At 42.4% G+C, this 26415-nt stretch overlaps 1 protein-coding gene across 5 annotated transcripts; it reads right to left on the bottom strand.

Moving 5' to 3' along the window:
• Positions 1 to 3087: 3087 nt before the first annotated feature.
• Positions 3088 to 26008, bottom strand: RNF19B (ring finger protein 19B). 5 transcript variants are annotated; one of them, XM_077898601.1, is made up of 10 exons: positions 25261 to 25998; positions 15992 to 16197; positions 14678 to 14822; positions 12890 to 13052; positions 12337 to 12451; positions 10208 to 10348; positions 9036 to 9243; positions 6437 to 6568; positions 5200 to 5642; positions 3088 to 3843 (listed from the first exon to the last, which is right to left on the bottom strand). In XM_077898601.1, the coding sequence occupies exons 1-10, from the start codon at positions 25911 to 25913 to the stop codon at positions 3770 to 3772; spliced, it is 2280 nt and encodes a 759-aa protein (XP_077754727.1). In that variant the 5' UTR covers positions 25914 to 25998; the 3' UTR covers positions 3088 to 3769. The 5 variants fall into 5 exon arrangements, with proteins under 5 accessions (XP_077754727.1, XP_077754730.1, XP_077754728.1 ...); XM_077898604.1 differs by having other exon boundaries at positions 5144 to 5642; positions 25261 to 25995; XM_077898602.1 differs by having other exon boundaries at positions 14678 to 14819; positions 25261 to 25995.
• Positions 26009 to 26415: the final 407 nt, after the last annotated feature.

Genomic DNA, 26415 nt, shown 5'->3' with positions numbered 1-26415 from the left:
TACAAACCAAATAGAACCATCACCCCAGCTCTGTTGCCTTGGTACTGACCCTTGGGCCCTGCCACTTCAGGCTCCCATCATACCCACTGTCAGGGATTCCATTTCGACAACAGCATCTCTTAGCCTCAATCCTAGCCTATTAAGGATATAAACTACAGCATTTTCCCAGATAAGCTGTTTCTCTTATCTGTGTACTTTCCAACTCCTTAGTGAAAGGAATATCCTCTGAGCAATTCACATGTAAGTCACACATATGATAAATCTGCATCAACATTTCTATCTTCATGTTTCTGGATTCATCTTCTAAAATCTTTTTTTTTTATTTTTTTTATTTTTTTTTAACATTTTTATTTATTTATGATAGTCACAGAGAGAGAGAGAGGCAGAGACATAGGCAGAGGGAGAAGCAGGCTCCATGCACCAAGAGCCCGACGTGGGATTTGATCCCGGGTCTCCAGGATCGCGCCCTGGGCCAAAGGCAGGCGCCAAACCGCTGCGCCACCCAGGGATCCCTGGATTCATCTTCTAATGCTATATACTAATGCATTTCAGTCTGAGTAGAGACCACTATTCAGTCCAGGCTTCATCTAACCAACCAGCTAAGAGGCACTCTTAGCTGCTAAAGCCAATATATTATCTAATATCTCTAGAATTTGTTAATAAATTCAACCCAAATGAAAATAATGTTTTCTTCCTGGTTTAAAATCCAGGCTTCTGCTGATTCAAATTAATAAAATCTTACAATTCTCCTATACACCTTCTCTCAGATACTTTGTGTTTGCTTCCAAAAGCATACTGGGATCTGACCCTAGTTACAGATCTGGTGGCAATACGAGGTAGTGAGTGGGACATAAGTACTGGCATTCCCTTTCAAAGCAGGTACCCAAAGAACTCTGAGTAAGACAGGACCATCCGTATCAGTGAGGGGAAGAAAGGCTGTTTCTGCTGGTAGGGAAGACTAAGGGGAATCTGGATTCAGAACACTGGAATTTGTCCAAATCCACTCAAATGTCCCCATTTCTCATTTTACGGTCCCACTCTCTCTCAAATAATGCTGTAATTTTCACATGAGAGACATGGTAAGACTATGAATTTAACTTATGTTGTAATTCTATAACCCAGAATCTCCTTTTGATTTTCATGTACATCAGCCTTGTAGTCGCAAGAGATGAAATTCTTCTGGGGCTCTCCTATACATGCCTTGAGCTGAAAACTTAAAGCTCTTGAGCCTTTGGTTTTCTTTCCTTTCTAAAATTTATTTATTTAAGAGAGTGCATGCATATGCAAGTGCACCCGTGTATGTGTGTGAAGGAGGGGTGGCAGGAGAGGGAGACGGAGAGGGAATCCCAAACCAACTCCACAGCTTAACATGGAGCCCAATGCGGGGCTTGATCCTAAGATACTGAGATTATGACCCCAGCCAAAACCAAGAGTCAGATAGACACTTAACCAACTGAGCCATCCAGGCACCCCCTCATTCCTTTACTTCTTTAGCAGAGCCACCACCATCTAGGCCCTCGTTTCTTATATAATGGCCTGTAATGGCAGCCATTTGGTCTGCCAAAGTCCTCCAAAAGACATTTCAAATTACCACAAATGTAAATAATCTTCATCTATTTCCTTCCAATGGCAATTTTATCCTCATTTCCTTCAAATCCAGCATAGTCATAACTAATCTAAGAGTCCCATCTGGGATCCCTGGGTGGCGTAGCGGTTTAGCGCCTGCCTTTGGCCCAGGGCGCGATCCTGGAGACCCAGGATCGAATCCCACATCGGGCTCCTGGTGCATGGAGTCTGCTTCTCTCTCTGCCTGTGTCTCTGCCTCTCTCTCTCTCACTGTGTGCCTATCATAAGTAAATAAAAAAAAAAAATAAGAGTCCCATCTTTGAGGGCCTATTGCCTATAACCACTTTTGGAACCAAATACCATTATCAGCATTTAGTAGTTGTAGGAAACAAAACCCTTCTATCTATTTTATAAGTAGATAAGGATTCAATACAAGTAAATTAGGTGCTTACAGGAATTGGAAAGCTTGAGCTAATGGGCTCTAGGCTGGATCTCCAAGAAAACTCAGATTGGTTCTACACTGGTAGCTGTTACCTCTGCGACTATCGAGATAAGGTATCAGGAGGCAACCATAGGCTAACTACAGGAACACACATCACTGTTATTTATGGATCAGGAAGCCCTTCAACACTTACAAAACTAAGGATGGATATTGGAATACTGTTGAAGAGAAATCCAAGGTCTCTATATCCTTGCAGTAGCAACCAGCCAAAGTTGCTGAAGATGATGCCTCAATCACTCCCTCCTTCCACATCTTGCTTGCATAGTTAATTAGCAAAACTTAAGTTATATTCAGAATCTTGGTTTAAGAAAGTTTAAGACACATAGTCCTTAGCTTCCCAGCCTCTGGAGTACAAGAAAGTATATTGAAAAGGGTCGGAATACGTTAGTACCCATTTACTATATCTGTGAGTTTCTTTACATCATTTCAAGTAGGACTGGTGAACAGACAAATCCTACCCCAATCTTAGCCTTTTTGAAAGTTGACTACAAGCATCCCGTCTGTCTGGATTTCAAGATTACCTCTCTTCTTGGCCTGAGAGAAACGTAAAATTTGTCTGCAGAGTGGTTTTGCTAAATCTATACAATCTCATCCCCAGCCACCTCTCCAACCTCCTTGGTCCACATAGGTCAAGACATATAGGCATGTAAGCTGTGTGTGTGTGTGTGTGTGTGTGTGTGTGTTAATCAGACTAAGGATGTTCCACCAAAGAAACTTTTGTCTGGTATGTTATTCCCCTAGATATCCACTGGTTCCTTCTCATTCCCCTTAGGACTCTGATAAAATGTACCTTTATCAAAGAAGCCTACACCACCATCTGAAGTAGAATCATCTACCATTCTCTCTTCCCTGCTTTGTTTTCTTCAGTGTATTTACCCTCATCCAGATTATAGATCTGATCGTCTTTCCCCCTAAAGCCTTAGTTTCACAGGGACAATAATTTTGTGTTTTCTTTACTGCTGAATTCTATACTTGAAATGTGGTAGGCATTTCAAAATGAATGCTGTACAAAGAGGAAGTTAAACTTTCACCATATTTTAAAGGGAGAACTTTTCCAACGCATTACTCATGTTCTTGTCCAGGTGGCGCCGAAGGGCCTTTTCATCAGCTAATGTCTAGGATCTACAACAGGACTACAACAGGAGTGTTACAAAGGATTAGAGTAAGCTTAGTTTTTCATAGCCTCTGGTGTAGAGTTCTGTTGTTTTTTTTCCCTTAGATGACACCCATCATCTCCCCTTACTTTTTCTCATTCCTGCAGGAGGAAAAAACATGGGTCTTTACCAAAAGCATTTCAGTACAACATCTCACTCAATCTTTACGACCACAGTTAAGGATTGTTTTCCCCATGTTGCCTAAGTGAAAGCAGACTCAGAGGCAACTGCCCAAGTCTCACAGTGGGAAGAAGTGGAACCCAGATAACAACACAGGTTTGGCTGCCAACTCTTGCCCCTCCAAAGACTTCTTCGATTTTATCCAAGTTAACTGCTATCTGGTGAGGCTTCAAGAGAATTGCAATCTTGAGTTGATTATTTGCATTTCAGAGATTTCCAGACTGTCTGCCCCCTTTTCCAACAGGTCCCCCTTTTCACACAAGGACATTAGGGCACTTTCTTCCAGAGACCTTAAGTCCACCAAGAGCATTTCCTGTTCCAGGCACAGGGAAATGTGCTAAATCTAGCTGCAGTGCCCAAGAGATAATCATCTTCCAAGTTGTTGTCCAGACTCCTCCTCATTGTGGTAAAGCACAGGCCAGGAAGACAAGGAGCAGGCATCTGTGAAAGGAAACAGAAAGCCATCTGGTCCTCAGGGAAAGGATGACAACTCTTCCTCTGGGCCCAGGGCTAAGGTGCTAGAGAAGTTTGGCACTGGAAGCTCCTTAAATATTGTCTAAGAATTGGGGAAATTAGGGGCATGAGACAGAAACTGACTCACAGTCACAAAGTTACTGCCAGATTTAGAATCTTACATCAGGTTTCATGAATCTTTTAGTTTTTCTGCTATACTATGTATGAACTTTCATTTCTAAGGCCATTATTCTAGACAGAGCCAAAATCCTAAGTAGTACTAACTTAGCTCAATTCGGATGAATTTATAAGAGCAGATAAAATTAAATGCTGAGATTTTGATGGCATGTCTCCTCTCTCCTTTCAATATGAATTTTAGTCAGATTCCTTAGCCACTCTCACTTACATGACGTTGGCAAAACAGAGAAAGCTTTTAGGAGCAGGGAATGCATACCTGAGAATATAACAAACACTTGGGCTATTGCTTGGTGATTATGCAAAATCGGTACCTTTCCTTCTCCAGCAAGAATACTCTGTCCCCAACTTGTAACCCTGTACCATTCACTGGGATCTCTCTGAAGAGCCACTGGGAACAGCCACCCCTCGCCTCTTCTGAACCACATTTCTCCTAGTGACTACAAACAACTCGGAGAAGTAAAGCTTTAACAGGAAAACTGCACAGTTGCCTCTAGAGGGCAAACAAGGTTCATTTTAATCCACAGCTTCTCCATACGGCTGACTCAGCTAATTCTTCAGTCTGACTACACAGTCCAAAACAAGCCTACCTTTACTTCCTGTCAGGCTAGGAGTCGTGGGTTTATAGAGGACTCCACTGCAGTCCTAGTTAGAATACAATCCTTCATTCCTGGGAATGGGAAAACTCCAATCTAGAGACTGTTAGAGATGTAAGTGGTCTACTCAAACACTTGGCTCTGTAGGACTACCCAAGCCAAGGAAAATGAGATTGAATTGAATTACGACAGAAATCTTTATTAAAATGTGTCCTTCAGTAATATGTTAGCATACATACAATATACACACATACATCTGTACACTCTTTGACACATCTCACGGATTGCCACCATCAATTTAACCAATAAATTAAAACTAAAAAAAGGAGGGAGGGGTTGGGGGGTAGGACTAAGGGCAAAAATCTCCATGTTTTATCTGGTAAGAAACTGCAAATTTCTCAGAATTTCCCTGGGGAAAACCTGTGACCAGAGAATCTTTGAAATAAAATACATAAGTCCCCGCCTCCCCAAAAAAAGATTCCAAAAGATGCAGTTACAACAAGTGTGCTTCTCAGAACAGCATTCATTCCACTTCATACTCTGGCTTCTGCACCTTCTGGCTTCAAGATAGTCTTCCCCTCGGCTGGGGCAGAGAGGTTCATATGGGCACTTGGGCTCGGTGCACCTGGGGCTCTGGGAGTCGAGGGGCAGGCTGCCGTATGGGAGCGAGGGGAGCCACACTCATCTGAGGTGATGTCTGGCACATCGTCTGACTGTGTATCAGAGCTCTCCAGGTCACTACGGATACTCTCAGGCTGGGCCAGGCTGATATCCCAAACTTTGCTGGCCAGGCAGTCTTTCTGTTCACAGCTTTGGTGTTTGCAGGAAGGATCCTCTTCATTGCTGCCACTGCCACCACGACCACTACCTTCTTCTTCATTCTCTGCCATCTGAGCATGAACATGGAGCGAGTCCTCCGTGCTGCTTCCACTCACCAGCTGATAGTGGCTCGGTTTGGCTTCAATGTCCACTTGGATTTCCATATTGTTGCATTCTCTGTGGAGACAAAATCCACTTTGCTGAATCATGAATGGGTCATGCTATACCTGTTGGTACAAGCAGTTTGTGGGATCAGGATTAGAAAGTTCAAAGCATAGGTAAACTGTAGACTGAAACTCACTTTTAGCAAAAATAAAAATTTAACTTAATTCTCAAATAAGAGAAGAACTAGAATGCTTTTGATGATTAAGAACACACATACCTCTGCCAATTTCTTTACACAACTAAAAAAGAGCTTTCAAAATTCAACTAAGGGTCAGACCCTCACACTATCTTACTCAAAATACAAAAATGAAAGAAGATTCGTAGTGTCTTACTACTATGTCACAATTAGAAGAAACCAGAACCTCTCCTGTAGGGAATGCTGCAATCACACCATTATCAGTTACACTAGCTTCTCAAAAATAAAGAGAACTAGGTGACAGGAGACACCTCAAGCAAAGGGCGACCTAAGAGCAAAAGCCACAGACCCACAGACATCAGTGAACAGCAATCTAGCTCCTTAAGTTCCGTGAATAATTATACAATAGCCAAAAAAGACCTGAAAAAGTGGGGAGAGGGAAGAAAAGGAAGAAAGAAACCCCTAAAAATCAAGGGCTAACAAGAAGAATCAATCAAAAGATCCTAAATACCCCTATACCAAGAACCTGCCCAGTGAGCTCACAGGGCACACACTATATACCCTATCTGATGGTACACACAGCCCTGACATGAGGCATTGAAAATCTGAAGGCCTAGGACCCGACCACAAACTGTTAACCTCTCCTGGGCATCTCTGACTGTTCACATACCTGTCCTGTGGGTTGTAGGAACTGATTATGGAACCGGCCATAGCACGAGTACTTGCGTTGTCACTAATTGCACCAAGACTGGCTGTGTCTTTGGGGAAAATTTCCTTTTGGACATCGGCTTGGACTTCTAACCTGTGTAAAGAGGGGACGTTCAAGTTAATACAAGACCTGGGTATTCCGAGACAGTCTGCTTCCTGGAACACATCTATTGTTATCTTGCAAATTGAGTTGATCTGATCTTTTCCAATTGTCAAATAGCTCAAATAGATGCCCACACATTTCTCTCTCTTGAATATCTACTGAAATCGTCCCCTCCTTTCTCTCCCCATTGCTACTACGTAACTTTAGGTGCTCAACAGCTCCTGCCTGGAAAATTGCAATTAGGTTCTCTCTCCAGCAGCCCTAAGTCCAAGTCCAACACCTTACATATCAGTGCCAATGTGGACCAAGACCCGATCACTCTAACAGTCCTCTCTTGGCTCTCTACTACCAACAGGCATTTAAGGTCTTCATGATCTGCCTTCAAGCTCTCTCTCCAGTTCCATCTCTCACCGTAGGTCCTAAATCATAATCACTCTGAATTCTTTCTTTCCTTATACACACATATACATTGTATACCTCCATAACTTGGCACATACTACGTCCTCTCTCTGGAAGTTTCCTTTCCTTATGTGTTCAGTCCTTAACAACAAAAGAAGTACCTCCCCTCACTCTCCCAGCAAACCAGTCATTTCCTGTTAAATGCTCCCATAGCATCTACCTACTTAATCAATTTATGCATCTCTCCCCCACTCATCTGTGAACTCCAAAAAAAAAAAAAGGAGAGACTACATCTCATTTATACTTTACCCTCTGTGTCTTGCAATAGGAACTCAAACACTTAGCAATCAAATTACCCCCAGGCTACGAGACTGAAGGACATAGAGGATCCAACCTCCCACAAGAGTAGCAAAATTTCCCGATGGTGTCTCAAAGTTGAGAACCTAATAACTATTTCCTTCCTTGGCTCTAACACCAGTTTGCTACACACCTAAGTATTTCCTCTTAATAGGTTTCACAGACAAACCCATCTGACTCATCTACTTCCTATAAAAGGCTTTCACAGAACTGGAACAGCTGGACTGGCTAAGCTGCAGTTTCAGCAAGTCAGTCTCCAATTATGTCTGTCTGCTTATTTACAACAGTGATGGTTTTAAGAAAGCCCAGCAGTGAGTTCTCTGGCATGTGGGGGGGGATCCCCTAACAAGAGATGACCAGAGTCATGAGACACAGATTGGTCAGCAGCAGCCTCCAGCTGCACATTCGAGCAACCCCCATTGTACAGCCTATGCCTTTACTCTGCAGCTCCAGGCTTAGATACCCTTTAAGAATATGCCATGCTCCAGGAAGATGAGGCAGTGTAATGGAAAGTGCACTGAATCAGAGACCTGGGTTCTAGGTTCAGATCTTTCATAGAATCTCAGAATTGGAAGAGGATGTTCACAAACGCCATTGTTTAGGTGCTTCTCAGATGCTAGCTTGTACAATGACTATGCTAGAATCACCTGGGGAGCCTTTTCAAAACACAGATTCCTTAGGTCCTACTCCAGGAGATTCAATTTATTAATTTTGGGATAGGGCCCTGAAATCTATTTTTAAGAGGCTCCCAGGTGACTGACAGGCACTCAGGTGTGGGATCCAGTCCATCTGTCATCTGTTGCTTGACTCCTTCTAATAGCCAAATGGCCATCTGGTCTTACTTTAAACACTTCAGGGATAAGCAGCTCAGTATCTTCTGAAGTAATTCAGTTCTTCCTTGGACTTTTATATAGATTTTCCCTATATTCTCTATAATGAAACAAAATTAGGTTTCCCTCTAGCTTCTGCCAAATTGTCTCAATCTACCTCTTGGCATGAGTCAGAATCCTTTCTTCCTATTTAAGGCCCTTCAGATATCTGAAGGCAACCATTTCTCTTACCTCCCTATCCTGTTTTGCCCCATCTGCAGGCCTCTCTTCTCAAGTGCATTCAATTAACTGCTTCTCATATTAACACCTGTTATGCTCCTCCGAATATGTTCTGCTTTTCCTAACTGGTAAAATGAGCAAGTCAAACATTTTTAGTCACAAAGCTTTATAGCTTCTCAACACAAATTCGTAGAATTGATCTTCCTTATCTATCAAATGGGAATAAGAAGGTAATAAGGATCGTAGCATCAAAAGCCAATAAGATACAGTATAGATGCTATTCAATTGAAGGTCAGTGAAAAGCCTCATGGGGAGCACAGCCCTGGGAACTCTACAAAAATGCACGCATTCCCTTCCAGAAGCAGGCAGCCTAATGTAGTAGAGAGGATATCTGAACTCAGGATTATTCTTTATAGGAAGCCACTATGGTGCAGTAGAAAGAACACTGAACTTTGTGTAAGTCATTTAGCGTTTTAGAAACTTGTTTTCTCATTGTAAAATTAAAAACAACAATAACAAAAGACCCAAACCACGATGATTACACCAAAATCAGATGATATATGAGATGTGCCTAGCACAGGGAAATGGCTCGATACAGGTATGTTACTTCTTACCATTCTAACTGGTTCTATCAGAAATTATCTATTGCTTACCTGCTATATTTTCCCTTGCCACTGGAAAGAATGCCACCACTCAGAGTGCCCCCTGAGAGGGCTGCAAAGCTGGCTGTTTCGCTGTATGGACCCTGCATAACACTGAGTCCATCTGTAGGGCTTCCACTTGTGCTCAATACACTAGTCAGACCTTCAATGCTGCTTTCCCCAATGCTGGGATTCTTGAGGGCTCGCCAGGCATCGGCCACTGGAGATGGAACCAAACATTTCAATTCAAAATAATATAGCATCAATAATAGAGTCTGTTATTTTCCTGTAATGACTCTTCAGAGTGGAGAATATTCATGAAAATACTCATTTACTCACTTAATAACTACTATATGTAGCCACCACACATTAGGTGTTCTAACATATTGTTAATATTTAATCTTCCCAGTAACTAGGCAATAACAGTCCCAACTTTAGAAGAGAAAGCAAAAGCTTAGAACTAAATGACATGTTCGAGTCATGCCTGGTCACATGAAACTATACTTCCAACTCCAAGTCCACTATGCTGCCCATTTTACCATAGATGTCATCTAATCAAACATGAAGACTTCAAAAATATATTTAGGTCATGTTAGGTGTTGATTCTGGTAGAAAGCTTCCAAAACTTGTGAGACTCTCTGTGCCCCAGCTTAGTTTTCACTTTAATATGGTAAAGTGAAAACATCAAAGTAGAAGGTGGGGGGAAAAAAAGAAGCTAGAAGACTTGCTCTAGTCCCAGCTCTGCAGAAGCTCTTAAACCCATTTAACAGATGTTGAGACAAAAGTTTAAAGAAGTTCCCATTAAACAGGGATAATAATAGCCCCTGCCCTTCCTATTCAGAGAGCTGTTGTAAAAACCAGGTGAGATAATAACTGTGTGAATTCCTCTGAAAATTATAAAGTACTATGTAGATATAAGACTTTATTATAATCACTACTATTACCAGCATACTTGGAGTTACTTGGAATCCTACTAGTTTGTACCTGTCACACAGAGCCAAGTACCAGAGGAATTAACCTAATAACTCTGGAACAAAGAAATGAAAAGCTAAAAATACTTTACCCCCTACAAAGCTCATTATCCAAAATAATCCAATGACAATCTCTCTGTAAAATGTGCTGAATTCTACTGATTTTTATCTTCTGTCCCATAAATTTAAGGGAAATGAAAATCCTCTCTTTACCTGTGATTGGACCATCATCTTCATCAAATTCAATTTTCACCCCCTTTCCGTTGGCCGTGCTAACTCCACAGCCACCTCCACGACAGAGAGAAATGGGCACAACCCCATACACATAAGCCAGCATAATGGGGACACCAATACCTGGGGGAGGAGAAGGAAACAAATCAGCAGGCCATCGGGTTGCAACTGCCCTAAATTCTCCTTCCCAGCCTAAGCACAGACACACCACTTTATAAAGGGCCAAAGACACCTAAAACATGGCTATCCTAAAGAGATAGCTAGGGCTAACAGAATGACTGGACTTAGAATTAGAAAGCCCTGGATTAGAACCCTGGCTCCAATTTACTAGCAGTATAACCTCACATATCTCTTCCCAGGGTTGTCAAAGATCAAAAGAGAAGGCATACAGTGCCCAGCACAGTGAGTATATGTTGCTTTCATTTTCCCTCTTCTACTCACTGTTGACATGTCAATGCAAGAACCAATCAATACTCAAACATTAAATAAGTGACTCCTGGGGTTTAGGATCCCCCCACAGTGTTAATTCCAAAATCTTACTGCTGTGTGAGGCAGAATGGCTTAGTTATTAAGAGTACAAGCTCTGAAGTCAGACTGCCTTGAAAATCCCATTTCAGCTAAGTGACCTTGGGCAAATTACAACACCTTTCTATTACAATTGTGCTGCTGTAAGGATTAAATGAATTAATACATGCAAAATACTCAGAACTACTACTGGTACTGGTACATGGAGAGCCTTAATAAATGTTAGTTACAATATTCTTCTTTTTTAAGATTTTATTTATTTCAGAGAGAGAGTAAGCACACAGTCCATCTGTCATCTGTTGCCATTCAGTTGTCATTCACTAAGTAACTCAATGTTTGCACGAGAGAGAAAGAGAGAGAGAAAAAGAGAGAGAAAGAGAGAACATAAGGGGGAGGGGGGAGAGGGAGAAGCAGATTGCCCACTGAGCAGAGAGCCTGACATGAGGCTCTATCATGGGACTCCAGGATCATGACCTGAGCTAAAGGCAGATGTTTAACTGACTGAGCCACCTAGGTGCCCCTTGTTATAATATTCTTATCCTAAAACAAACCATCATGTCTCCCAAAATACTTTGAGACATTAAGCAAATAAAAATAAAAGTAATTTGGGTAGTCCGGGTGGCTCCGTGGTTTAGCGCCGCCTTCGGCCCAGGGTGTGATCCTGGAGATCTAGGATGGAGTCCCACATCAGGCTCCCTGCATGGAGCCTGCTTCTCCCTCTGCCTATGTCTCTGCCTCTCTCTCTACTGTGTCTCTCATGAATAAATAAAATCTTTAAAAAAATAAAATAAAAGTAATTTCATTTTGTGGGTTCCATAGCAAGTGGAGAAGGAAGATAAAAGGTGAAAAACTAGGCCTTAAAGTAATATTCTTTTTTTTTTTTTAAGATTTTATTTATTTATTCCTGAGACAGAGAGAGAGAGAGAGAGAGAGAGAGAGAGAGGGAGAGAGGCAGAGACACAGGCAGAGGGAGAAGCAGGCTCCATGCAAGGAGCCCAACGTGGGACTCGATCCCGGGCCTCCAGGATCACACCCTGGGCTGAAGGCGGCGCTAAACCGCTGAGCCACCTGGGCTGCCCTTAAAGTAATATTCTTTAATTCAATTTATGTGCCAGAGTTCTATTAATTTAAGAACCAAAGATCCCAAACTGACAATTTTGTGTGGCTGATATTCATTACAATAGTGCCTAATAGAGTTAACTCCCAAGATAGGTTTGTTTTTTTTTTTTTTTTTTTTTTTTAAAGATTTATTTATTTGTTTATTCATGATAGACACAGAGATTGAGAAAGAGGCAGAGACACAGGAGGAGGGAGAAGCGGGCCCCATGCCGGGAGCCCGACGTGGGACTCGATCCCGGGACTCCAGGATCGCGCCCTGGGCCAAAGGCAGGCGCCAAACCGCTGAGCCACCCAGGGATCCCATCCAAGATAGGTTTGACATGAAACGTAGAGAGCCTCCCAGGGTGGCCATCTGGCCACATCTGGCCAGCTGGCTACACTGCTATCATCAGAAAGCTGGGAAGAGGGATATGGTAGAAGAAAAGAAAGGGAGGGAAGGAGAAGAGACACAGTCCAGGCTTGCTTACCCACACTAACCGCAGCAATAACTGGGGATGCAATGACTGACAAAGTCACTCCTCCTGTGATAGCCAAATTCCTCTTATGTTTGGAGGTTTTCCTTCCTTCATATCTGCTGTGTATCTAAGAATAAGAAAGAAAATCCAGGTCAGCAGGTTACATATCAATCTTTTTGCCAGGGTGGAAAAAGAGAAGCGAATATTCTATCTATATTAAAGTCTATCCCCCACCTACCAAGAAGCCATCTTTCTCAATTTTTAACCTAACTCAGATCAGGGTGACATAAACTAATACAGAAAAAGTTAGTCCAAGAAGAGACAAAATAACTCAGGGCTAGTGAGGAAAGTATTTCACCTTTAAGTCACTGAGACAAACCAGGCCCAGGATGCTAATAAGAACTTTTAGATCTCTTGGGGTTTGTGAAGATCCATTTAAGAAATTAAGGTTATTTTTATCTACGAACTAGTTGGTTCTCAATAAGTTCTGAAATATAAGCTCTTCCCTATTTCCTTCCAAACTTTACCTGGGGATGGAACACACACAGAACTCATTATGTCTTACCTTCCTGCCAACATAAACAGGAATGCCGATGACCATGGCAGGAATGGCAATGCCAGCAATGAGGGAAATCCCCACTGGAGCACCAATCAGTGTTCCCAGCTGCCAAAGAATTTTCTTCTTACGGCTCCACGGCTTCTTGCCCCAGAATGTGCAGCCAGAGGGGCTGCAGAGGAAACATGTTAAAGTTACTACCAATATTACAAATGCAGCTGTTGTCACCAGAGGGCTTGATAAGAGCAAGAGCCTTTTTTTTTTTTTCCAATAAGAATAATTAACAGTTACAAGAGGTTACAGGAAATGAATATAGAGGGGGGGAGCAAAAGACAAGGTCAGATTATTAGACCTCTGGGCCCTTTACTTTTTGGTTGTAAAGATAGGCTTCCAGACTTGAAACTTCTTTCCTTTCTTTGCTACTGAACTCTGTCCTCCCTAACCCAACACTGATCCAGCTTCCTTGACTGATATACTACTTGGGATCCCAACCTACACACTTGACATCTCATCCAAAAGCACTGTGCCCTGCAGCTAGTGAACACTGATTTGCATAGTTTTCTTGGCATATGTTCTACCCATATTCAATAGATAGTGTAAACCATGTTCCTGGGAAAGGATTTAAAAAGACTTGTCACACTCTTTATGCTAGTTTCATACCCTTAGTTTGCCTACTTTTATACTTAATGGTTTTGTGTTCAACCATTTTTCTTCACTCCCTTTGTCCTGTCTTCTCTACTATATAGGATAAGCAATTTTGAAAGTAGGGATCACGTCTTACACATCCTTGTGTCCCTGATTAATTGGTACAGTGTAAGTAACTCAATGTTTGCTATATTGGAAATAAAAATGTTGCATTCAAACAACGAATTTTAAGTTTACAAATATTAACTCCTTCAGGACAATATTTTAATATTCACTTTGAATTCTTTGAAAAATGATTACATGCCAGGAACTGTAAAAAGGTTAACTCTGACCTTAATAAACTTATGCAGTTTACCAAATTAGACATGTATATGAAGTAAAAGTAGTGATATTTATACATTTAAGGAATGTCAATACAGAAGAACGAGGCAGAAAAAGCTGGGAAGGCATCATAGATAAAATGGCATTTAAGTGGCTCCTGAAGGGTGAATAAGAACTGAACAAGTTGAGATAAAAGGGGATTGCTGGGAGGGTGATGTTATCAGAAAGCATTCTGGGCAAAGGAAAGAGCATGAACAATTATGAAAGAACATGAACAAGTAAGATAGCCAGAGGAGAGAGAGGAAATAGCAAGCCCAGGTTACCCGGAATATAACATGTATAAAAGCAACATGAAAAAAGCTAGAGAAGTAGATTAGGGCCAGACTGTTGGAAAGCTATGCGAGGGAAACTGAACTCTATCTGGAAGGTAATGAAAACAGTCCCTGGAAGTTTCTGTACTGAAGAAAAACATGGTCACAGGAGTGCTTCAGAAGAACTTTTTACAGGAGATCCCTGGGTGGCTCAGTGGTTTAGCGCCTGCTTTCGGCCCAGGGTGTGATCCTGGAGTCCTGGGATCGAGTCCCAGGATCAAGTCCCACATCAGGCTCCCTGCATGGAGCCTGCTTCTCCCTCTGCCTATGTCTCTGCCTCTCTCTCTCTCTGTGTCTCTCATGAATAAATAAAATCTTCAAAAAAAAAAAAAAAAAAAACCTTTTTACAGCTTTCTTATACTGTAATGCGAGGATAGACAACTAAGTCTCTTTGACAACCTTTTTCCTAAATCAGTAAAAGAACAAGACTATAAAGCAAAGGACACATTTCCCATCTCACCTGAGGTAATGCAAGTCTGAGATCTCTTTCATGCAAAGCCAACAGAATTCACAGCCACACACTGCACAGGTCATATGATTACAGCTTCCATCATTCATCTTGATAATGTAAGCGCTACATCGTGGGCATGGCTTGATGTCATCTGCTAAGGGGGGGAAGGAAGATTGGGTAGAAAAATACCCCCAGTTAAACCTAATTTGACTTATTATTCCTAGGAATATATATTAAAAAAATGAAGAGGCAGTCAAGAACTCTTGGCTGAGAATTCCAAATTGTGCAACCCATTTCACTGGAAGGTTGGCTATGTCTAGACCTCAGGAATTTTCATAAAATGGATCCTGTCTCATATTGAGCTGCCTATCCCCCAAACTGGCATCGTACACAGCACTTACGCCACACTCCGAACAAGAAAACTTCCCTAGAGACAAAAATGGTTCCAAGGAAAATGGAATTTCACCAGCCAATAAGCGGTGTCCTGCAGGAAGAATAGTCTGCAGCTTGGGATTGGCTTTAAGTTTTGAAAAACTTTAGCTCAGGAAATTCATTTCTCTGGCTCAGCAAGTATCATTGTGATGTGCTGTTAACACAACCCACAGACCCCTCCCATGATACTTTCAAATTCAAAACCTAAAGATAATTGGGTATGTTATGTAGCACACACCTAGTAATTTTCACAGCAAGCTAGGAACTATCCTATTAAAATGACAATTTAGGAGATTATGCTGTGCCAGGAAAAAGTGAATGGTAAAATCTTTCCTACCAGCCTCTCCCAAATGACATCAGTGAAATAAAATACATTTATAAAAGGCAATAAACTCACTGACATTTTCAAATAGATTTACTCTGACTTGCCAAGGTTCCTCCTTTTAAGGTTAATCATTAACCCACACTAATATTTTTTCCTTTCCTTAACTCTGTATCCTATTTCCAAAAGCTGTGATGTACTTAAAGCTAATAGGAAGATAGTAGAGGTTTAATACCCATTAAATGTCTTTCTGCTCACAATGAAAGTTTTGAAAAAGTCCCTTGCAAAAGGATCTAATTACTCTCCAATATGAGACATATTATTAAAAAGGTAGAAATTAGAGAATTCAATTTTGTTTTATTCCAATTTTACCAAGTTATAGGTTGGAAAACCTATAATTGTCAGAGAGAGAAGTTACATGTCAAATAGAATATTGAAAGTATTACCAAGTATTTTTTGCTCTCTGATCCCAAGAAATACTTGGTTATACAGTAAAATAATCTCTTCCAGCTTTAGGCTCACATTATGAAGTATAAAATAAAGAGAAAAACGAGACAATGCCAACATACCTGGTCCAGATTCTTGTCCATAACTGAGACCTGAAGTGTGCTTGGTCCGTACTCGCAAAGTCTGTGCCCTCTGTTGACGGGCCATATCGCATGTCTGATTTGGATGCCATATTTGTTTGCAGTGGTAGCAGAACTCTGTTTGGCAGCCTTCCCTCTCACAGGTCAGCTTTGGGCAGCTGGCACAGCCATAGGCAATAACAGCATAACTGAGTAAGGAAATAAGAAGAGATAGGAGTAGAGTGAGATTGACTGGAACAAGACAGACATTATTCATCAGTTTCGGTGGGGTAACTGATACTCCTCCCCCCTACATGTGATATAGAGAAAAAAGTACATATATAACACATAAAATACACACAAGCATGACTAACAAAACTGTAAAAACATATTCTGTGTGAGAAAGTAAATTTCTTCTTGAGATTCTAAAAACAGCGATGCCTGGTGGCTCAGTGGTTGAGTGTCTGCCTTTGGCTCAGGGCGTGATCCCAGAGACCCGGGATTGAATCCCACATCAGGCTCCTTGCATGCAGCCTGCTTCTCCTCCCTCTGCCTCTCTTTCTGGGTCTCTCATAAATAAATAAATAAAATCTTTAAAAAAAGAGAGAGAGATTCTAAAAACACAAATCATTTACCTTTGAAAAAACAGGGAAAAATACCATATTTAGGCTGAATTCTAGCATGTATTCTAGCTTCCTTAAGAGCAGTTTACCACAGCAAGTTTCATAAATAACAGAGTACAAAACTATTCCTTTTGATGGTTTGCTGTATTTTTAAAGATTAGAATTTGTTTATATTAAGGATAGAACATTTGTAAAACAAAGGTATTATGAAAACTAAAGTATACTTTTTCATTTTAAGTTCCACAGTGAAGGGATGCCTGGGTGGCTCGGTGATCTGCCTTTGGCTCAGGAACTGATCCTGGGGTCCTGGCATAGAGTTCCGCGTCAGGCTCCCCACCGGGAGCCTGCTTCTCCCTCTGCCTATGTCTCTGCCTCTCTCTCTGTTTCTCTTATAAATAAATAAATAATTTTTTTTAAATAAATAAATTTTTAAAAAAAAGTTACACAGTGAATCTGGTCTCAGCACATATAGTCTGAAACAATTGTCATAGATGGATTTGTGATCAACTTCTCCTACTGAAAGCTCATTTTATCTTTCAAACATTTTTTTAAACTCAAATCTATACCTTGAAATATCTACTTCCTTGATAGACTCCAGAATCTAAGAATACCACTCATCTACTTTACTAATTAATACATAATAAGGCTATTATCTCCCTCCCCTTCCTTCTCTCTTCTGACACATATTCTTAGTAAAGATGGGCAACTCAGAACCCATCTGTACCAACATCAACTGTTTCTTATAATTCACATTTATTTTCTTAGAATTACTCTCTCACAATCGAATATATTTACAACTATTAGCCTCTCTCTGACTAGTTCTAAATGTCAACTAAATGTTTAGATAACCCCCAATAAGTGAACACTTTTTAAAAAAAATTTTTAAAGTAAAGAAACAAGGAAGGGGAAATAGTTGTGAACGTTCAAACAATTTTTAAATAGGTCAATGAATGCAGGTTTAGGTGTTGCCATTGGGCTTTGTTGTCTTCTAGTCCACTTTCTCCTTCAATAGCCAAAGATTTCACACAAACTTATAAAAAAAGCTAATAACATTTTCTTGGATTTATTCTCCTGTTTATTTGAATGTACATTGATGTTTATAGCAGCAACTCAAGTTCTCAGTTTATTATAGAATCTGCAAGTTGATTTGAGAATGACACTGAAAATATCAATGACATATCATCTATGTTATATAATACAATCTGTACTAAAACTCTTCTCAGAAAGAGCAAAGTGAGAATAGGTCAATGTATGAATGCAAATGATTCATATCCTGTAGGAGTTCTGAGTAAATTCACCCTACCTAACTGCAAAATAGCTACTACAGATAAACAATGTTTCTCCTGAAGAAAGTGACTTGCTTGTTATTTTGTGTTAAATGGGAAAGGTACTGGATGACCTCCCTGCCTTAACACAATTGCTGATGATAAAAATTACATACTCAGGAAACCTTGATAATTTCCTGATCCATTCCTACCTTACCTGGTGGGAATAAATACTTATTAACAGATTCTTTTATTTATTTTAAAGAAGAACATTTAACAAAATTGAAAATGTCAATTTTGGATGTGTAAATTGGTTCCAAGGAAGTAAAATAACCCCAAATACTCATGAACCCACAGTGATCTATTACCATGACACAGAATTACTCAGGGCACGAGACTTGGTATTCCTGTTTTGGAGCGCCTGGTCTGAGCTCCTTGCTCCTGACTCATACTGCATGACACTGAGCTAATTTAAATTGCCAAGCCTTAACCTCTATCTCAAAAATGGAGCTTGCCACCTCCAAGTGTAACTAAACATATTCTAAAACTGCATTTGAGATCTTGCCCTGAAAGGTATGGTATAACAATATAGCACATTTTATCCTACTTCCTGGCCTTTGCATAATCTACTCCTTCTGCCTAGAAATGTTCTTTCCTTTCTTCTTGATCTGGCAAATAGTTATCTATTTAAGAACCAGCTCAAATGTCATCTTCCCTATAAAATCCACTTAACCTCTCCAGGTAGCTGGTTGCCTACTTTATGCCTATGTACAATAACTTTATATTACTTATTATATTATATTGTAATTATCTGTTTATACGTGTATTTCTCCAGCCAGACTAGACTCAAGGAAAAGTACTATCCATTTTTTAATCTTCGGGTCTAGCATACTGGTTCATGCTCAAAATACTTGTGTTGAATGAATAATAGAGACTCTCTCCTGTTTAGGTGTTTTACTTTCCCCAGGCCATTATAACTCTTCTCCTGGCCCATTACTCTATCACAAAGCAATCTTTAAACCTTATCCATGTATCTATTGGTTTACTATATGCCAGATACTATAACTTAATTCTAAAATTTTGTCTAGGGATGCCTGGGTGGCTCAGCGGTTGAGCGTCTGCCTTTGGCTCAGGGCGTGATCTAGGGATCAGGGATGGAGTCCCACATCAGGCTCCCTGCAAGGAGCCTGCTTCTCCCTCTGCCGAATGTCTCTAGCTCTTTCTGTGTCTCTCATGAATAAATAAATAAAATCTTTAAAAAAATTTTTGTCTAAACCCATTTTAGGAGCAAATTCCTAAATTCTGAATAGGGTAATCTTCTTCCCTAGGTAGTTGAAAAAAACTTCATCCTTGAGACCAAATCCACCTTGACAATCTTGTTTCTTCTCTTCCATGTCCTACAATGGAGCTTTTCTCCTACCCTGCTCTTTGCTTAGCCAAGAATTCAGGGTTGCTAATTAGAAGCTACATGGGGGAGAGGTGGGGAAGCAGCAGCAGCTAAATAGAAGGTGATGGAAATTACATGGTGCTAAGAAAACAGATGTATCCTTCCCCCTCTCCTTAAGTTTATATAAGTTTACTAATTTTGTTAATTTCCTAAGTCTTCAGAAATATAATAATATGTGACAGGCTAGATAGACTACAGCATTACCTAACTTCAGCCTTGGAGAAGAAAATCCCAATATTATGAATTTGGTTATGCTCCAACAGACCCTAGTAGTTAAAGGAATGTGTTCCTCTATTATGTTCAAACTTTCTAGCTCCAGGCCACATAACTTTTTTTTAAAGATTTTTTATCTTTAAGTCTACCTTTTCAGATTGATCTCTAGTTAACTTTCCAGATCATGCTCTCCATATTGTGCATCCAGAGGCTGACCAAACTAGATTCCAGACTTAGTATTGTATTTTTATACCTCTATGCACTTGCTCAAAACACTCTGGTTTAAGATGTTTTTTTTTTTCTCTACTCACATCAGTTTGCCTCGTATGAATTCCTACTCACATTCTTCAAGGCCCAGATCAAATATTACCTCCTCTATGAAGTTTTTCTTGACACCATCATACAAAAATCTTTTATCTATCCTCTAAGAGCATTTGCGTTTTCTTTAGTATGTATTGCATTGCGTTTATAATTTTATCTATATCTATTTATCTATCTAATCTCTTCTAACAGGTCAAACACTCTGTCAAGAGGACCATGTCTGAGTCCTTTTTGTAATACCCAATATCACCTAAGGTTCAACACTGCATAATTCTCAAAAGTGTCTACTGAAGGATCATCAGTCTGTCCTCTTCTTGACCCTCCCATCCCCATTATCTGTTTCTCTTTCAAAAACTGTGCTGTTGGGATCCCTGGGTGGCGCAGCGGTTTGGCGCCTGCCTTTGGCCCAGGGCGCGATCCTGGAGACCAGGGATCGAATCCCACGTCGGGCTCCCGGTGCATGGAGCCTGCTTCTCCCTCTGCCTGTGTCTCTGCCTCTCTCTCTCTCTCTCTGTGTGTGACTATCATTAAAAAAAAAAAAAAAAAAAAAAAAAACTGTGCTGTTCATCTTCTTTATCTTATCAAAATTCAACTATCTCATTCTTCTGGGATCTAATTGAAAAATTTTGTTTGTAGAGTTGTAGAATAAGTTGGAATATGGCTATCCTAGGCTAGAGAAACTCTCAATCTATTCAGAGCACAAAATTCATTGTTAAATCAGGACACTAACAGAAGACAGAGTAACACTGTACAGAGTAACTGTTAAAGAAGCTTAGAAAACTGCTCATAGGGGCACCTGGGTGGCTCAGTGGTTGAGCATCTGCCTTTGGTTCAGGGATCCTGGGATTGAGTCCCACATCAGGCTCCCCAGAGGGAGCCTGCTTCTCCCTCTGCCTATGTCTCTTGTGAATAAATAAATAAAATCTTAAAAAAAAAAAAATAGAAAACTGCATATAGGGAAAGTGTCAGTTAAAGATGTCATAGAAAAAAACAAAAACAGGGCATCTGGGTGGCTCACTTGGTTAAGCCACTTTTCTCTGCTCAAGTCATGATCTCAGGGTCCTGGGATTGAGCCCCCACCCTGCATCAGGCTCCCTGCTCAGTGGGGAGCCTGCTTCTCCCTCTTCTTCTGCCCCTCCCCCCTTCTTGTGCATGCAAGCGCTCTCAAATAAATAAAATCTTTTTTTAAAAAAAAAGGAACTTTAAAACAAACCAACATGTTTCCTGTTGATCTAAATTTGGAGAAATTACACCAGATTGAAGATGTACTGTATATTAGCATTAGCAAACTTTACAGTGTATATTAGCATGTTTAAAGGGTCTAAAAAGTTCAGAAATAAATTTTGTTCAATCCAATACTTCCCAAGCTTATTTGATCAAAAAGGTTTTCAGTAATACCTATGATATACATTGGAAAATACTGATGTAGGTGAAAAACAGAAAATAAGATGAAAAGATGGTGGGAGACTGTAAAGGGACTTAAATTATAAGGGTAGATCATAAAAATAATCAGTTCTTGAAGATATAAGTCATTTTATAGGTTAGGTACTAACAGTTGGAAGCAGGAGAGTGATATAAAATGTTCCACTTTAGAATGAGTACTTTGACAAATATGGGAAAAATGTATGGAGCTGGGTGCAGATGGGAAGATGGGGGGCAGAGGATAGGATAGAATGAGGAGTTGTGAAATAGAAGGTACAGAGCTAAATTAAGAGAAGACGTACCCGTGAGCTATATCTCAATTTTTAAAATGTCATACCAGAGAGAAAGAGAGAGAGAGAGAGAGAGAGAGAGAGAGATAAAGATGTAGAAAGGCTTCAGAGAGGAAAAAAAAAAAATCCTTCACTGAGAAATTTGTCAAGGAGTTTAATTCCCTCATAAATGTGCTAGAGATGAACAGAATCTTCCTATTTATGGGATGGTCCAGTTCAGTTGTCCAGGAAGGCCAACAGCTCACACCTGTTGGGTCCAGGTAGGAGGGGGGACTCTGCAGGAGAGAGCGCCAGCAATGTGGACCTACACAAAGAATTTAGGTCAAGACAGCCTTATCTCCTATTCATCTGTACAGAAGATCTGCTGCTGCACACCAGGAAATTTTGTTGCCTCCTTTGCTCACCTCTCAATCTTCTAGAGATTCTGAAAGGGTTTAAAGATTGGCAACAAGGTACTTGAGAGGAAAAATTATATATTTACATGATGTAGGGGTGTCTGAGAAGACCTCATGCTTAAGCAGAGACTCTAAGGGGTTATATAGATCAACCGCACTATTTATTAGCCTGAGACATTGAAGCCCACACTTAAACTTCTACGAACTGGTTTCTCCTTTATAAAATAAGCTTACCACCATCCTCCACTTTAATGAAATTAAAATTATTCCTGAATGAGCTTATAGTCTGAAGATTATAAAGAACTATAAAAATGGTTATTTATATATTGAGTTAATTTAATCTCATTTAAAAATATGTTTTAAATATGCTTGGTAATATAGTACTTAATAATATTAAAAAATAATGTAAACGCTTCCCTACTGACATTGGTTCTCTTATTCATGAATAAAATAAAATCATATTCAAGTGTGGGAAAAGAAAAATTCAAGACTCTGCTCTACAAATATTTTGTAAACAAATAATCTTTTAATATATGATGTTCTCATTATCATAATCATAGTGAAACTAATGATCAGAAAGAACTCTGTGAGACCGCTTACATGCCCCCTTCACCCTGCCAAATACATAGACATATACACACACAGAGCGAAGGGAGAACTTGATAAATTTGGCTCTAAGAACTTGATCTGTTAGTAGTAAAGATAGTCAGGTACAAGAAAAGATAACTAGGGACTACACTTAATCCTCTCCATAATTTTTACCAGACACAGAAGAATAGAACAGTTTGATCAAAACAAAACAAACTGTTTTTCTTCCGGCATTAAAAAGAAGTGGCAAAACCATTGGCGACATCCCCAGGGAACTCAGACACCTGTTTGGGAAGTGACAGAATTTTAAAGTTACTCCCTGTTTATCTAACACCTCCAACTGCAGACCTCAAAATACTCTGCAAACATTAATTAAGCTTCTCAAGTCAGGAAAGGATTAGGCCTATTTCAGAGAAGAAAAATAAAGTATATAAGAGGCTGTTCACAAAAAAAGAATCAGAAAAGAAACTAGATTCTTGGCTCTCTCAAAGTTGTCCTTAGGCCACAACTGACAAAATGGTCCAAATAGTAGCATCCCCAGTAGTGCATGCTTTTTAAAAAGAAAAGGTTGAGAGGAAAGAATATTGGCCTTGGTTGGAGTTAAGACCAGTGTTTCAAGCCTGGTTCCATCACCCAATAGGTATGACCCTGAACAAGCCACTTAATTTATTTAAATTTCAGTTTTCTCATCTACAAGACTAAATCAATCTTACAATGTTGTAAGGATCAAATTAAATTATGTATGCCTGGCACATGGATACTCAGATGCCAGCTTGCTTGCTTTCAGCAGACTTCACCTCCTTTAAACCCACAGATAACACATTACGATAAATACATAAATATAATTTTTATAATTCTTTTAACTAATTAAAAAGAGCTCTACATGATACTAACCCAATACTTGGCTAAAGTAAGAAATGGCCTTAATTCTTTAATAACTTTCAGTAATGGTTCACAGTTGTCACCATAAAGATTGTAAATTAATTCATGTCCATTTTTATTGTTGTGAGCAAAAACAGTCATTGACTTCAGAGAAATAAAAACAAAAAGGGAACTTTCCCAGAAAGATAATCAGCCATGCCACATTTCTCAGTTAAAATTCAAGGAAAGACATCTCAAAAAGGAGTTGATATACTATTCCAAAATTAGCCATGCAGCGTTCTTTTAAGTAAATATCCCTTTGGTTCAGAAAATAGATTAACAGTATCTATAAAAGTTGCCTATCATATATATTAGCCTCTTAGGCTAGTGAGATCACCAGACCACCAGATATAAGAGCCTACAACATTCTTTCCGACATTTATGAATTCAAAGTGAAAGTGATCTACCATAGACAAACACCATACCTTTGACCACAACACTTCAAAGTAATTTAGAAACTCCAACTCAGTGAGGTTAGATGGCACACCCATCTTTAGAGATAGTAGAATAGAAAGACAGAAGTTAACTCTTCCTACTTGACCCCTAGACACTCTTAAGACAGCTTCTTTTGAAGGGGACAAATAGCAGCATCATGGAAATCTTAAAACAGTCTTGGTATACAGGCTACAATTAAAAGCCCTTTTAAACTCCTTTGAAGTAAAGGCCCATGCAGCTTTTTTACTAGCATTATGTTCACACACTGCAAGGAGTCCCTAGCATCTTTTTGTCCCCAAAACATAACACACGAGAACATAATGATCTGCTCAAGGTCACAGAACTGGTAAACGGCACAGTCTGACTCCCAATCACTCCCTATCACTCCCTAGATAAGCGCTCTGCTGCATGCAGCCATTCATGGGATGTACAGACAGTAACACACAGATTTGTTTTACGTGGTGGGAGGGTGGTCTCCATTGAGTACTTTATAGATAGTAAAATCTGGTGGCATTCTATCTCTGCACGTACTGCATATTTTCTCACTGGCCTTAAAAATCCAGGATACATGGTACCTTCCTTAATAGACAGTCATCAAGAACTCAAGATCAGAAGGGCTGGATAACACACTTTCTCCTACCGTGTCAGCCTCTGGGCATCCTTCTTCTCAGTGTTGCTTCTCTGGACAAAGAAAGGGTCCGTCCACTCCTCACCCTGCCCGAGGCAGCGGTGTAAGAACCACAGGGGGCCTCCCAACAGCTTGGCACACAAGGAACACAATGCCCAAGATGCACCGGAGCTGCCAGTGAGCTGTCCTTTCCCCCCAGTGCCATTTCCATCACCTTCATCCCAACTTTCGCAGCTGTGGTCAGCTGCAGTGCCGCTAAGTCTGTCACTGGCCAAAGGGACACGCCCCTCCGAATGCTGTGAGCCCCTCCGAATGATATGCTAATTCCGTCCTTCGCCAGTTACCCGCTCCCCGCCCTCCTTAAGACGTGGCCCCTACCTCTGGACAGAGGGGCGTGCACCCGACCTGAAGGCCTCTCCCTGCCTCCTGACTTGATGGACAGCTCCCTCGCCCTCCCCGACTGCTCAGCCCCCACCTCGAGGCCTCGGGCAGGGCAGGTGGCGGGTGCCTTCCCCCACCCGTCCGGGCTCGGGGACCGTGACGGGTTACCGGCCCGCCGCGGTTGCCGCCTTCTCCTCCTTCCCGCTGCGGGGCCCTCACCCGCTGCTCGGCGCTGGGCCGCGCACACGCACGCACGCACCAGCCGCACCGAGGACCCAGTGGGGTCCAGCCCCGGGGGCCCTGGCGGCCCCGGCGGCCCCGGCGGCCACGCCCCCGCGCTCACCCGCAGTCCGGGGCCGGGCACCAGCGGCAGTCGGGGTCCGAGGCCAGGTAGCGGCGCAGCATGAACTCCTCGTACTTGTGCATGAGCGGGGGGTCGGCGAGCAGCAGGCGGATGTCGTGCGGGTTGAGTCGCTCGCTGCACTCGGGGCAGCTGATGGGCACCCGGCTCTCGCTGATCTCCAGGCGCAGGTAGTGGCGGAGGCAGTCCCGGCACGAGCGGTGCGGGCAACTGAGGAGGCGCGGGGCCCGCTCGGGAGGCAGCCGCACCAGGCAGAGCGGGCACTCCACCTCCTCCGGGCCCGAGCCGCCGCCCTCCGCCGCCTCCTCATCGTCGAACCCCGGCCCGGCCGCCGCCGCCGCCGCCGCCGCCGCCGCCGCGGCCTCCGCCTCCGCCTCGGCTGCCGGCTCCGCGGGCAGCGCCTCGGGCGGCGGGGCCTGGGCCGCGGCCGGGACCGGGGCGGGCGGCGGCGGGGCGGCCGGGGGCGGCGGCTCGGCCTGCGGCTTGGCCCGGGCGCGGCGGCCGCGGGCCGAGGCGGAGAAGACACTGTGGAAGGTGAGGCGCCGGCGCCGGCCGCCGCTGCGGCACTTGGGGTCGGGCGCGGCCGCGTGTAGAGATGTAGAGCGCGGCGACTCGGAGTCCTTCTCAGAGCCCATGGCCCCCAGAGCCCGAGGAGCGAGCGGCGCCCAGCGCCGCCACAGCTCCCGCCTCAGCGCCCCCCAACCGCCGCCGCGACCGCCGCCGCCTCGGCCGCCCTCCCCGAGCTAGAAGCCGAGCGGCCGCGTCGAAGTGGTTATAAAGCCTCCGCCCCGCGCGCCTCTGCTCACTGCGCAGGCGCCTCGCGGAGACACCTCACAACCCGCACCCCCCACCGCGGAGGGGCGCTGGGCGCTGGGCGCTGGGCGCTGGGCGGGGCCGGGCGGGGCGGGGCCGGGCGTGCTGGGGCGGAGCTCCGCCTCCTCCTGGTCATGGGGTTCCCGGGCAGCCATCTTGAGCGGGCGCTGACCCAACTGCGCTTCGTGACCCCCTCCCCCATCCCCGCCGCCCCGACCGCCTTCGCCGCTGAGGTGTTTTCCGTGAGCCTCTCCTGGCGGCTGGGCCGACTGCCCCTCACAGCAAGCGCTCCGAGGTTCCTTCGTCTGTAGAGCGTGGACGAGG

Source organism: Canis aureus, chromosome 5 (genome assembly GCF_053574225.1).
Source record: "Canis aureus isolate CA01 chromosome 5, VMU_Caureus_v.1.0, whole genome shotgun sequence".
Taxonomy (NCBI): Eukaryota; Metazoa; Chordata; class Mammalia; order Carnivora; family Canidae; genus Canis; species Canis aureus.
The sequence above is the reverse complement of the archived record's forward strand: the minus strand, read 5'-3'. Positions and strand labels throughout refer to the sequence as shown.